This window comes from Perca fluviatilis, chromosome 19 (assembly GCF_010015445.1).
Source record: "Perca fluviatilis chromosome 19, GENO_Pfluv_1.0, whole genome shotgun sequence".
Classification (NCBI taxonomy): Eukaryota; Metazoa; Chordata; class Actinopteri; order Perciformes; family Percidae; genus Perca; species Perca fluviatilis.
The window spans coordinates 28,394,028-28,407,318 of record NC_053130.1 but is presented as its reverse complement, the minus strand read 5'-3'; the positions used below and the strand labels follow the sequence as shown (position 1 = coordinate 28,407,318).

General features: G+C 40.8%; 1 protein-coding gene across 1 annotated transcript in view; it reads left to right on the top strand.

Moving 5' to 3' along the window:
- cpeb3 (cytoplasmic polyadenylation element binding protein 3) overlaps positions 1 to 13,291 on the top strand; it is a 50,465-nt gene that overhangs the window by 3,846 nt on the left and 33,328 nt on the right. The window contains 1 exon segment of the mRNA XM_039784911.1: positions 7,451 to 7,604. Coding sequence (XP_039640845.1) covers positions 7,451 to 7,604 — 154 coding nt within the window.

Genomic DNA, 13,291 nt, shown 5'->3' with positions numbered 1-13,291 from the left:
AAGACGGTTTTTTGTTGTTGCAAATTGCAGTAAGAATATTAAACTCGTCTTGTAAGTTTCAACAAACTATTTTACATAATACAAGGGCTGACATTGATGTATGCCTGTGTTTCTGCTGTGAGAAAGCTGTACGACCATGAAAGCTAACTTTATTCAGGATCAAAACATGACGTAACGTTTTTATGTTAAAAAAATATATAATTATGTTAGAAATGACAGCTTACAAGTACAGTATGGTAGCATAATAAACGCTGACAGGAAAGGGCGCAGGGTGTCCTGTTTATTCTTTGAATACAGAATGAGTTATAATGTTCAGTAGGACAAATAGGTGTGCACATTTGTTAAGTGGGAACCTTATTAGTGCTGTTTCCCTGTCCAATCCCAATCTTCCCCTGCATTTCTGGTTGATCCTTAAACGCCCCACATTAAAGCTATAGTGTATGTAGTTTCTGTCTCCCCCATGAGGAATTCTAATGACAACAAAACTGTAGGCAGATCCACATGATACAAGCCTTCCGTGACCGCGCACCGCCCCCCCCCCTCCTCCACGCAGTTTCTAGCAGCCAAGGAGGACACGGAGGATTAAAAAAAACATGGACTTGTCAGAAGAGGTCAATATCTTCACGGGAAAGTCCCCGTACAACGCAATCTTCAGAACATAGCAGTTCTGAGAAATGCAGTGAAGTTGTGTGGAGCTAAAAGTCTTAATTAGCTTTGTAGCAACTCATTTGGCAACGGAAGTTCATTAATATCAAAAAATGACGCACTAAATCTTTAACATAAGAGGGTGACCTAGCCTGCCATTGTAGTTAGGGCTGCACGATATGAGGAATATATGACTGATATTGCGATTGCAATATGAGTCACAATATTGGAAGGAATGATAATTTTTTTTATCATAATTCTCATTTTCATTGAAAAAAAATGTAAATGATTTTTACGAGGACCTGTACCAAACACATATTTTTTTCTTTAGTCTGTAGGATTCAATTTGTTGGTCGGGACGTCTCTGCAGCACCACAATACTTAACAATAACTAAAATGCTGCAATAAGAATATCAGGTGCAGCTCAATAAGTGCACAAATAAAAGCATTCAGAATGGTAGGTTTGACACATATTTTGCCTTTAACAAATACTGCGCCCCCTCTGCGTTTTGGATTTTGCACTAGTTGCACATTTTGCGATTTTGATAAAATTGCAATTAATTGTGCAGCCCTAGTTCCAGTGTTGTTACCGGTCTTTTGGTCCATACGTCAGATCCCACAGGACTAATCTTTGTTCACCAGCACTGAAGTGGACACCAGAGAGCCAGTTTCACACTGGTTTGACTTTATTTCAGCCGGACCAAACTGCCTTAAATGAACGTGTCTGATTTCAGAATAGACTAACATGAACAGTCCCAATACTGTGTGGCTTTTTCACATGGCTAGTCATGTGTTTTCCCTATGTTTAGTTATGCTGCCTGACAAACAAGCCGACATGAAAAAGTAAGCCAGCTGAATACTCCCCCCTTAAGTCACCCGACCGGCTTACTTAAAAAGGAGTACTTGTTCATCCGATCAAAGCAGAGACTCGGGAGAACGGAATACCGGCCAAAATGTTAACCTGTTACTGCAGAGAGGACTACATGTGCAGAGGAAACAGCCCAGCACAGGGTGAAATTCCAACCACCCTGAAACGTATAGCCTTTTGAGGAGATAATGATTGTGTCAGTCAGGCCTTCCTCGGCTTTATTACATGGTTTCCTCTGTGAGTGCCTCTATCTATTTTCTCTTGACTTGGCCAGCTTACAGTTATCACCAGGAGACGAGGTTAAGGGGCCACATGTCATGCTGTATGGAGTCGTCTGTTCACTGAAGTCAAACTCGGGCAAATAGCAGAGATGAAGTAAAGGGATCTTTATTGTGGTCAAAAATGTTGCCAGATAAAACATTAGGGTTAAACTAACATATTACAGTAATCACCCATATAAATGCCAAGTAGACCTGATATTATGAATCCATTGACAGTGAATCTGCAAACATTCTGATAATCGGTTATTTTTTTTAAATTTGAGTAGTGATGTCATCAGGGTTATTTTGTTCTGACTTTCTAAAAATCATCCACCAGAACCACAGAACGCATTATTTAACTTGGTTTTCACAGCCTGTACATTCCTTAAGTAAACTTTAGAGCTGCAAAGATCAATCGAATAATCGATTAGTTGTCAACTATTAAATGAATCGGCAACTATTTTGATAATTGATCAATCAGTTTGAGTCCTTTTTTTTTTTTTTTTATGAAAAATTCTTAAATGTCAATATTTTCTAGTTTCTTCACTCCGCTGTGCCAGTCAACAGAATATCTTTGAGTTGTGGACAAAACAAGACATTTGAGGACGTCATCTTGGGCTTTGGGTAACACCGATCCACATTTTTCACCATTTTCTGACATTTTATAGACCAAACAGCTAACCGATTAATCAAGAAAATAATACACAGATTAATCAACAATGAAAATGCAGTGATGCAATCGTGGCTGTAGCTCACACTGAGCTGTTTAGCAATTACACCCATAATTGGAGGAGAGCTATCACCAGGATGCGAGGTCAGGGCGCCACATGTCAACTGTCCTGTTTACTGAGGGGAAACTCAGGCAAACCGCTGAGCCGAGCAGCCGGCGGCGTGCACACACTGACTGAACCCGCACTGTCATGTGGACAGCCGGTGACAGGTGAACTTTCGTTGTCGTTGTTGTGTAGAGCTCAGTGTTCTTCAGATGATACACAGGGCCAAATGTTGAGTCCCGCGTGGGGCTGGGTATCGTCACTGGTTTTTCCGATTTGATTCCGATTCACAAGGTCCCGAATTGATTTAATTCCTGATTCAATATCAATTAGGTTAGGAACATTTCAGTTACAATACCAATTTAGCTTGGATATGAAAAAGATTCTACATTTGTACAAGGTTCCCTCTAACCTGCTGCATTCTTAAAAGTATATTTTACATGAAAAACTGACCCCAAAGCAGTTATATTAATGTACTTTTTATTTCACATGAGCACACAATAAAGTGCAGCTCTACAAACTACAGTCGGTGAGTATTGAGTGGCATTGCATCCAGATATCTTAAGGTGAGAGATGGACCCCATTGAAAATGGCCATGCCCGTTTTTTCCCTCACCAAAATGTAGCCTAACTTTGGAGGGTTATTTAACCCCCTTTTTCCCGACAAGCTAGCATGACAAAGTTGGTACCAATGGATCCTTAGGTCTTGTAGTTTCTTAGTTTCATATGATACAGACGATCATCAAGATCAAGAGCGATTCTTGGATTTTATTAATCGATTTTGGATAATTCAAATGATTGTCCCGTGTGCTCCAATTTGTGCTCGTATACTGCTGCTGGCTGCCGCTTAAAAGGCAGAGGAATGTGCGGAATGTGCGGAATGCAATTTAACATGTCAGTGTGAGGTTTAAGACACAGAGTCACATGAGCTTCTCGGGAGATCCCCCTGATTTGAAATGACGTGTTAGTTTGTGGCGATGATTGTTTGGCCCTCTGGGATTGTAATCCCATCATATCGGATTAAGACGTTGACTGACAGGTTTGAGGCTCCCAGTCAAATGCTGGCTGATGGTCATGCAAAAGGACAGGAGCTTGGACCAATTTGTGGGTGTAACTGTTCGGGGCGGCAACTTACCATTATTTTCATAATCAATCTGTTGATTATTTTTCTCCGTTAGTTGATTAGGCTAGTTGTTTGGTTTATAAAATGGTGCAAAATGTTTTTCCCAAAAGCCCAAGATGACGTCCTCAAATGTCTTGTTTGGTCCACAACTCAAAGATGTTCAGTTCACTGTCACAGCGGAGAGAAGAAACTAGAAAATATTCACATTTAAGAAGCTGGAATCAGAGGAATGTTTACCTTTTTTTAATAAAAAATGAAACTCAAACCAATGAATCCATAATCAAAATAGTTGCAGATTAATTTATTAGTTGACATCTCATCGATTAATCTTTGTTGATCTAGTAACCATTGAGTCAGAGTAATATGTACGGTAGACTAATCTAAATATCAGATAGGATATACATATTTTTGTCTTAACTCTTTGGGCCTGTGCCCCTTAGACTGTTTGGTTTTTTCTTTGGGCCTTTTTCTATTTATTGATTGATTGCTTGCTTGTGTGGCAGTAAAGATGCACGTTATTGTGATTAAAAATAAAGAACTGCTGCCTGCACTCTTTACAGTTTCTAAAGGGGGAAAAACAAACAACGGATGATACATTCACCAACTGCCTCTGAATCTGGCAGCCCCTTAACCTTTCGGAGCAGACTTTATCCATTAAAAACAGGCATTCGGCCATCTTTGAAATGCTCAGTCTGTTTCTTATCATGATCACCCTCTAAACACTCTTATATCTTGTTTATGTGTCATGTCATGAGGAAAGATGAGCTGCAGTGTAGTTGAGATAGGTCAACCTGAATCTTCGCTCCACACTTTATGGATTCTTATGTGGTGTTTAAACAGTAAAGTGTGTGTGGGTCTTGTGTGTGTGTGTGTGTGTGTGTGTGTGTGTGTGTGTGTGTGTGTGTGTGTGTGTGTATATGATCTCTTTAGGTCATTTAACTACACTGAGCTCTCCAACCCCCCGACCCCCCCACCCCCACCACCACCACCCCCATCACTGTGCTCATCCACATGTGTCACAGAGTAGTGGAGAGAAAACTAAAAGCTCAGCGTTTTAAGTGTTTACCGTTTGTACCAAGTGGGCAGATTTTTATCTACGTGGCGCTGTCGGGTCCAGAGTGGAGGGGAATAACACTTTTGAATGCTCAGCCGAATGGGCAACAATAGCTGCGGTGTGCAAACAATGTGGCCCCGGCTTGGGCAGCGGACACAGGACACAGCTGCCAAGGCTACAGCCTCCAGCTCCAGTCTCAGCCTTTACCTTTGGCACACATGACATTTTCAAAAAGTCATTCGCACACAGTGGCCGTCTAAACTTCTCATCAGGAGTGAGCGGTTTGAACGTCGAGGTGTTTGATGTAGTCATTGACCGTCCAGTTCTGGACTCAATTGGATCAATCTACCTCATAGGAACAGGAAATTAGTTTGGACTGGTTTTGTAAATCACCAGGTAAAAATACATTTGAAACAGGGCTGGGCTATATATGGATATTATACCGATATCGATATATTGGGCTAGATATCGTGTCAGATTTTGGATATTGTAATATGGCATCAGAATCAGAATCAGAATCCGCTTTATTGGCCAGGTTTGCGTAAACTAACAAGGAATTTGACTCCGGTTAATCGTTGCTCTCAAAGTACAACACTCACTTAACATATTAAGAATAAAAACCAAAATGACTGTAATAATATAAAAAATACTGTTCGTGTACAATATAACAATACAATAGAATTTACAAAGAGGGAAGGAATAGTGCAATATCAGTCAATAGTCTGAGATTTTAGGATTTAGATATGAGTACAGCGCAAGGTTGTGATGGTAATATATGAATAACAATATTGTAATTGTAGGATTGAAATAGACATGAGGTAGATGAGCAGAACAGTGGTGATTGACTTTGTTCAGTGTAAGGGTGGGGGCTATTTCTGAGCGTTCAACAGAGTGACTGCTTGGGGAAAGAAACTGTCTCTGTATCGGCCGGTTTTGGCGAACAGCGTAAGTGTTGTCTTTTCCTGCTTTTAAAGGCTGCATTACAGTAAAGTGATGTCATTTTCTGAACTAACCAGACTTCCTAGCTGTTCTATTATTTGCCTTTACCCACTTAGTCATTATATCCACATTATTGGTGATTATTTATCAAACATCTCATTGTGTAAATATTTTGTGAAAGCACCAACAGTCAACCCTACAATATTGCCACGATATCAACATCGATGTATTTGGTCAAACATATTGTGATATGTGATTTTCTCCATATCGCCCAGCCCTAATTTGAAATGACACTGGGTTGCTACCTGCCGCGGACTTGACAAATAGAGAAGATTGTCTTTGTTTTATCTAGGCCTTCAACTAACGATAATCTTTTATTACTGATTATTCTGTCAAGTATTTCCTTGATTCATTTATTAATTGTCGGTCTATACAATATCAGAAAATAGTGTCTATCTCAACTTGCCTGAACCCAAGATGTCGTGTTTTAAATTTGCTTGTTTTGTCCAATGCATCAGTCCAAAACCCAAAGATATTCCATTTGCTATCATAGAGGACTGTGAAGACCAGCAGATATTTACATTTGAGAAGCTAAAACCAGAGAATTTTAGGCAATTGAACGATTCTTTATGAAAATGTATTTTTCTATCGATCGACTAATCTGATAATTGACAAATCTAAAAGTAACTGTTTTAGATTGAATTTCGCCCTCTGTTAAGTAATTCTCTACTAAATTTATATAAATCCTGACAGATGGGGCTCCTCAGGGCAGAGTCTGGTCTGTGCTTTCATTGTAACTTTTTGACATTAAAAAAGGCTTAAGGAGCCTCTATAAGATTCATATATATCCCTTATAATAGCAGCTGTATTCACCATCATCCCCGGGGCTGACGCATACATTCTATTTCCCCTTAGTCTCAGATCCTTAATTTATATTAGTCTAGATTTAGCCAAGAATGCATCCCACGCTTCCTTGCTTTTTGATCAAAAATGGGAGCTGTTGATACATGCACAAGTTGTTGCAAGTGATCTGCCCTTGAGCAAGGATAGCAGCTAAACAGAATTTCAACAGCAAGGCTTAATGTGCAAGTCCAAGTTTGCCCGCTTTTAAAGATCATGTCTTTAATGCAGGGGTTTTCATTTTGTTCCCCACCCTGTTGGTGATTCCGATTTTCTTTTGGAGGGGAGGGGGTGTTTAGGAATTTTTATTTAGTCTTTCAATGTGTTTGTTTTGTTAAATTCAACTTTTTTTTTTCAACTTTTTACGCTGTGCCATGCAATATTAACACCACATGAAAAGATCCAGGAGTTTACAGGAGCATTTCCATTCAATTTTATTTATAGTGTCAAGAGACACAGACCCTGACTCTTGGTTGGGGGGCCATCTGCCACTGCTGGTTGGGACACAGAGACTCTGATATAGATATACAAATATAGAGAGATATGATTCATCATAATTATAGCAGTTGGTATGATGAACAGTGGCAGTTATAGTAACAAAGATAATAGAACTATGACTAGAAATAATAGTAGTAGCAGTGCAGGGCGTAGCAGGGCGTCGAGCAGGACCACAGCAGCAGCTGCAACTACGATTTAGGTGCCACCCCAATCCAAGGAAATCTGCGAGTTACCATTCATATTAATGATACTTTGCCGTATAACTTTTAGTAGTTCTAACTGTAGCAGGCAGCCTTAAAGTGATGTAAGTATTTAATTCCCTGTGTTTATTTTGTATATGATGTACTGTGGTGACTAACCCTCCCCCCCCCCCTGTTTTGCTGTGTTGCAGGACCGGAATCGGCCCTTTGATGCTTTTAGCTTGCACTCTTTGGAGAATTCCTTAATGGATATGATAAGGACTGACCATGACAAAGGTAAACCACACCCTGCCGGTGGCCCACCAATGACTATCGCTGATATTATATGGAGGAATCATTTTGCAGGTTAGGAATATTCATACGTCCATGCTTACAGTATTTTATTATTTTTTTTGCTTCATGGGCATAATATCATCTGGGCACATTTGTTTTTCTTTTGCTCAATTTGCCAATCTCTTAACCAATTCAGTACGGATCATCATGTTCTGTTTTTAAATTTAATAATTAACATTATGAGCCTTACCTGCAAAATCTCGCATTAATCTTTTGTTTGTGTATTTGTCTGTGTGTGTGTGTGTGTGTGTGTGTGTGTGTTGTGGACCAGATGTGCAGTAATGTGCATTCAGGTGGTCTCATTTGCAAATTGCATTTTCTTTTGCCCTTTCTTCTTCGTTAGCTTTCTGCTGATTGGAATCAATGGATCGAGTAAAAATGTCGCATGCCTTGTGCTTTTGTTGGCTGAATATGTTGTGAGCATAACTGTTGAGTGACTGAGCGTGTTTGTGGTTTACATTTTTCCTCAACATGATCGTCACAAAGCAGACTTCCGAAACCCTACGTGGATCTTTATTTTGTGTGTGGTTGTGGGCCCTAGATGACTGAGTCGTGGAACTGAAGATCAAATCGGTGTTTCTAAGCAACATTGATACACAGACGCTGTTTTTCAGAGTGAAATGCAGATTCATACTTAAATAAATTCACGTCACGCTATATTTATCTCCTGGGAGGTATAGAGAATTCATGAAATCATGAAGAAAACATTGATTTGGGATCTTTCTACACCCCCTTTTAAGGCCATCCAATGTATGTCAGGCCTTCTAAACCAATATTTTTGTAGCATTGGTCACGTGTCTATTGTAAAAACTTTGGATCCAGTCTCCCAGATGGGGCCCTGTCAGGTTGGGTGGAGGGTTTTTATGCTCCCCCATCCTCCCATCTTAACAATGGAAAGATTGGTGGGAGGGGTACATAATGAGCAGAGCATGTCGCTTTCTCATGCGTGGAGTCTGTTTTCTCAATCTCGTGCTGAGAGGGCATTGTTGCAGCAAAATGGTCATCCTGGCCCGACCTAACTTAACTGGAACGGTGTCGTAATGTCCTGCACGGCTTCCCTTTATTATTGTGTATCAAAGCACAACCGACAGACGAGATACAAGGAAAGACGGGGAGGGTGGTGCATGGACATGGGTGTGCATTCCTGCATCTCTCTTTGCTTGTTTATCCCTCTCGCCATCATGTAGACAGCGTGGGGCTGCAGTAAGCTACCATGCCAACCACAGAGCAGTTCCACCCCGCTGGCGTACCTACCCACTGTCTGAGAAGGGCCCTTTGCGTCTGCTGTGTAATAAACTGCCAATAGCCTAGCTGCTGGTGCTTTATTTTTTTTTATTCTTTTTTTTCAACTTTCAACTAAATGACCTTCTCATTTAGATCAGAACTCAGGAGACGTTTTGGACAGCACCTAAGCTGAAGGAATGTAAAATCAATGTGAACATCACAACTAACTAAATGACTTTTCTCAGATCTAATGATTGTTGTTGGTCCCTAGTCGACTTCTTTACCAAGTTTTGTCTTTAGGCGTTTTGAGTGGTATTTTAGCATTATCTGATCTAGCTTTTCTTTTTCTTTTGATCATTTTTTGGGGCATTTTTAGGCCTTTATTTGGATAGGACAGCTTAGACTTGAAAGGGGAGAGAGAGGGGGAATGACCTGCAGCAAAGGGCCCGCAGGTCGGAGTCGAACCTACGGCAACTGCGTCGAGGAGTAAACCTCTATATATGGGCGCCTGCTCTACCAGGTGAGCTAACCAGGGGCCCCTGATCTAGCTTTTCTAACGTTTTAGACACGGATATGTAAAAAAGAATGGTCCAAAATGATTTTCTTTTTTCAACGTAACCTTTTCTTGAGGGAGGACCCCTAAAACCCCCCCATCAACTACATGCATCTAATTTAGTCAGGTTGGGTTCAGTCATTTTCCAAAGTAATTTGTTAAGAAGTTCCTCTATTTCTCTCTCTCTGACCGTACCAATGTCTACATCCATGTGTGTCATTTGTTGATAAGTAAAAAATGTAATGTCCAGCGGAAACGGGGGAAGGGATAAAGTATAGCAAATGTGTTGACAAAGCTAAATGTTAGTAATTACAGAAGTGTGGGTCTCAAATGTGGCACTACCACCTGGGTTTGGTCAGGTTGTAAAGGCACGGGCCTGGTTTCAGGTTAAGCCGACTGAATAGCCATTTTTAGCCTGGCATTGTGTTCATGTTGGCTGATTTCCTGTTGTGAAGTGGGTGTGTTTTGCTTTGCCCTAGTCAGTTGGAAGCGACATATTCTCCCCCTAACGTAATTTTCAGTTGACACTGAAGCTGCAGTAGTGTTTCATAGAAGTTAACTTAAAAATTAGGGGTGGGGGAAAAAAATCCCAAATTGTATGTATTGTGATTTTTTGTTTGTTTTTGTGACCATTTTTATAATTGATTTTTCCGATAGAATATATATATTTTTTCAATTTTTTTTTTAACAATGATTCACCTAAATATTTTCTGATACGGTACAGCCGACGGCGACTACATCATATCTGTTTCCAGCAAAGCGGACTGAAAGCAGAAAATGCAGGAAATCCATGTTATGTACTTCTTTACAAATGAGATAAATGTCAGACTGACTGGCTGACGTGATGTGCATTCTTCTTAGAAAACAATTAGTTTTTAGAAATGTCTCGTGATCTATTGTCTCTAGAAGGGTATTATTCAACTTTTGTTTTCGTTAAAGAAGAAAAATAAAATCGCTATACTCGATACTACCGAATTTGCAATACTTCTAGAATCGCAATGAATGAAAATCGCGATACAAATCGAATCGGCTGCGATGTATGGTGAAAAAATTTAATTGGGACAAAGGCATATCGTCCCAGCTCTATTAAAATGTTCACTTTAATAAATGAAGGGTTGATTTATGAGTTGTCACAGTGTTTCCTTTAGGATTTTTTTTTTAGCAGTGGGGGGCTGAACACCCTCCCTCACCCCCACACACACTTCCCCCATGAAACGGAACTGACACTTCGCTGCAACACAAACAAATATATTTATTCACCTCTATTCACACACACAATGAGGCATATTTTCAGTTGTGATTGAACTGTATTTTGTTGAGTTACTATACAGGCCAACTTTGATCTTGACATATAGGCTAAGCATTGTGTAGCAAATAGCAATAAACCCACTATTAATTACATTATCTTAATGCAGTGTAACTACTTCAGCATGTAAATAATGCACAGAAAATACAAACGTGAGCAATCTCTATTATACTGAATCAACAGCCACGTGCAATTTAGTAGCAGGTGAAGAACACAAACAACGAAAATCACCAGTTAACTTAATTTAAATTTGCAAGACCAGGCTTAAATGAACTGACATAAGTTATATGACTTACAGTTCTCAAGGACGTACACACGCAATCTCAACTGGCTTATCGTCCAGACAGCGTCTCCTTTTCCTTTCTCCCTTTTTCTGCCGAGTGGCCGCGCTATTCTCCGACATGCACTCTTAACAATGCAGCCCTATTTCTGATACCGTGGGGGGCAGAAATGTTCCGTGGGTCAAATCAACATAGAGGAAACGCTGTGTCATTTCTTTAAGTTGACTTGCTAAGGTTCAAGTTTGACCTGTCTGAATCGCCAAACAAATCTGAGATACACGTGGTGATTCTGGAGGTCTCGAACCTGCTGAATGCTACGTTCAGGTGTTGGTTTTGGGCCGGTGCGCCTCATCTTGGCCTTAAGATGTGTTTGGAAAACGGGACACAGGCATCGTGAATGTGTTATTTTTATTATATATTGAGAGTCAGCATTGGCATTGTCAGTTGGAGATCTACAACCCGACGAACCTAATCAACATTTGTGACATGACAAGTGAGCGAAGAAAATCCACCAGAGATCAAATAATATGGATATTTTATCCTGATTTAGACGTTGTCGATGTTGTTGGGTGCTAACTTAAAAAGAAATGTCCTAGATCTAGATCAGTAGTTCTTAATTGAAACCTACCAAGACAAGACTAGATGATAACAAGAGAAAACATATTTTATTGTGCTTAGTTGTTTACTGAGCCAGCTACCGTCCTAGCAAAGTCCCTCTTTGAGGATACTACCCACCAGCTGAGAGCCACCAGTCAAAACTAATTAACCCAGTAGGCCCGGTTTTGCATTCCCAACTGATTGGGTCCCGCCCACAGCCATCCCATCACAGACATTTCTCGCATACTTCTCATTGTGACTGGAATAGTCACAATAGAGTGCTTTTATAAATCCGTGGGGTGAGTATGTGAGGTAACCTCTCTCTCTCTCTCTCTCTCTCTCTCTCTCTCTCTCTCTCTCTCTCTCTCTCTCTCTCTCTCTCTCTCTCTCTCTCTCAAGACAGGATGCAGGGCGAAGCTGTCTCGATTCAAGTTTTTTTTTTTCTTTGCACTTGTGTGAAGAAGAGTTAGCTTCAAAGGGTGTGTGTGTGTGTGTGTGTGTGTGTGTGTGTGTGAGACACTTTATTCTCGCAATCCTCTCAAACTTTGTGAAAGCTCTTTACTCCTGGGTATGGGGCCGTGTGGACGTCTGAACAAACAAGCCCTTTCTGTAGCAAAACACACACACACACACACACACACACACACACACACACACACACACACACACACACACACACACACACACACTGTGTATGTGCATGTAGTTCCTGAACTGGGTCAGCTGAGCTCATGTGTGGACCTAGGCTAGGCACCCCCACACTAACACACACTCCCCAGAGATTCTCCCTTTGGCCTGGAAAAACACTACTAGGTCGACATCAGCCACCACCGCTGCTGCCAACACACACACACACACACACACACACACACACACACACACACACACACACACACACCTAAATCAACTGTAACATTCCATGCAAAGCACTCTCACCTCACGCACTCTCACCCATCGTTATCTATGGCAAAGTCGACTCAACAGACATGATACTGTGTGTGCGTGTCCCCCCCCCCACACACACACACACACACAAAAGTGTTAATTTGTCCTTTTAGTCCTCGTGAACATACACACACACACACACACACACACACACACACACACACACACACACACTGCCTCAGCTGGTCTGACTCACATGATCTTACTCATGCGTCCGTTACGATTTGCATTGTCTCTTTGTGTGTAAGTGCACCTTTTAGAGGTTGAACTCTATGAGCCTTAATGCAAAGTTAAGTCCCAAAGTAGAGCTGCAACTTACAAAACCGTACAAAAAATAAGTAAGTTGTTGTTTTACGCATGGTTTTGTGCTGTACTAATTCTTGACCAGGTGCTAATGCTAATCTAACAAAACGTTCTCCTTGGGTTAGCTTCATAAATAGCGTACAGACAAGAGAGCAGTATCAATCTTCTTCAATCTAATTCTCGACACATAGTCTAAGCATACTCCCAAAACAACCTAGTCCTTCAATTGTCAAGTCTATAAAATGTCAACAGTTACAAATCCCACAGTGAATCAGTTCACAAAAGCTCACACTGCAGAGCCTGCAATCTACAAAAGTTTGGAAATGTATTTGAGAAATTGCTTGGGGGGGGGGGGGCCTTTCAGTGCTTGTGCACATACATTAGGGTATCTGGAGTACCTACCAACCCACCAACTGTGTCATAAGACAACCCAGTCAGTTTTATGTGGGCTGCCTAGATCAAGAAACATGGGGTTCAACAAGCCATTCAG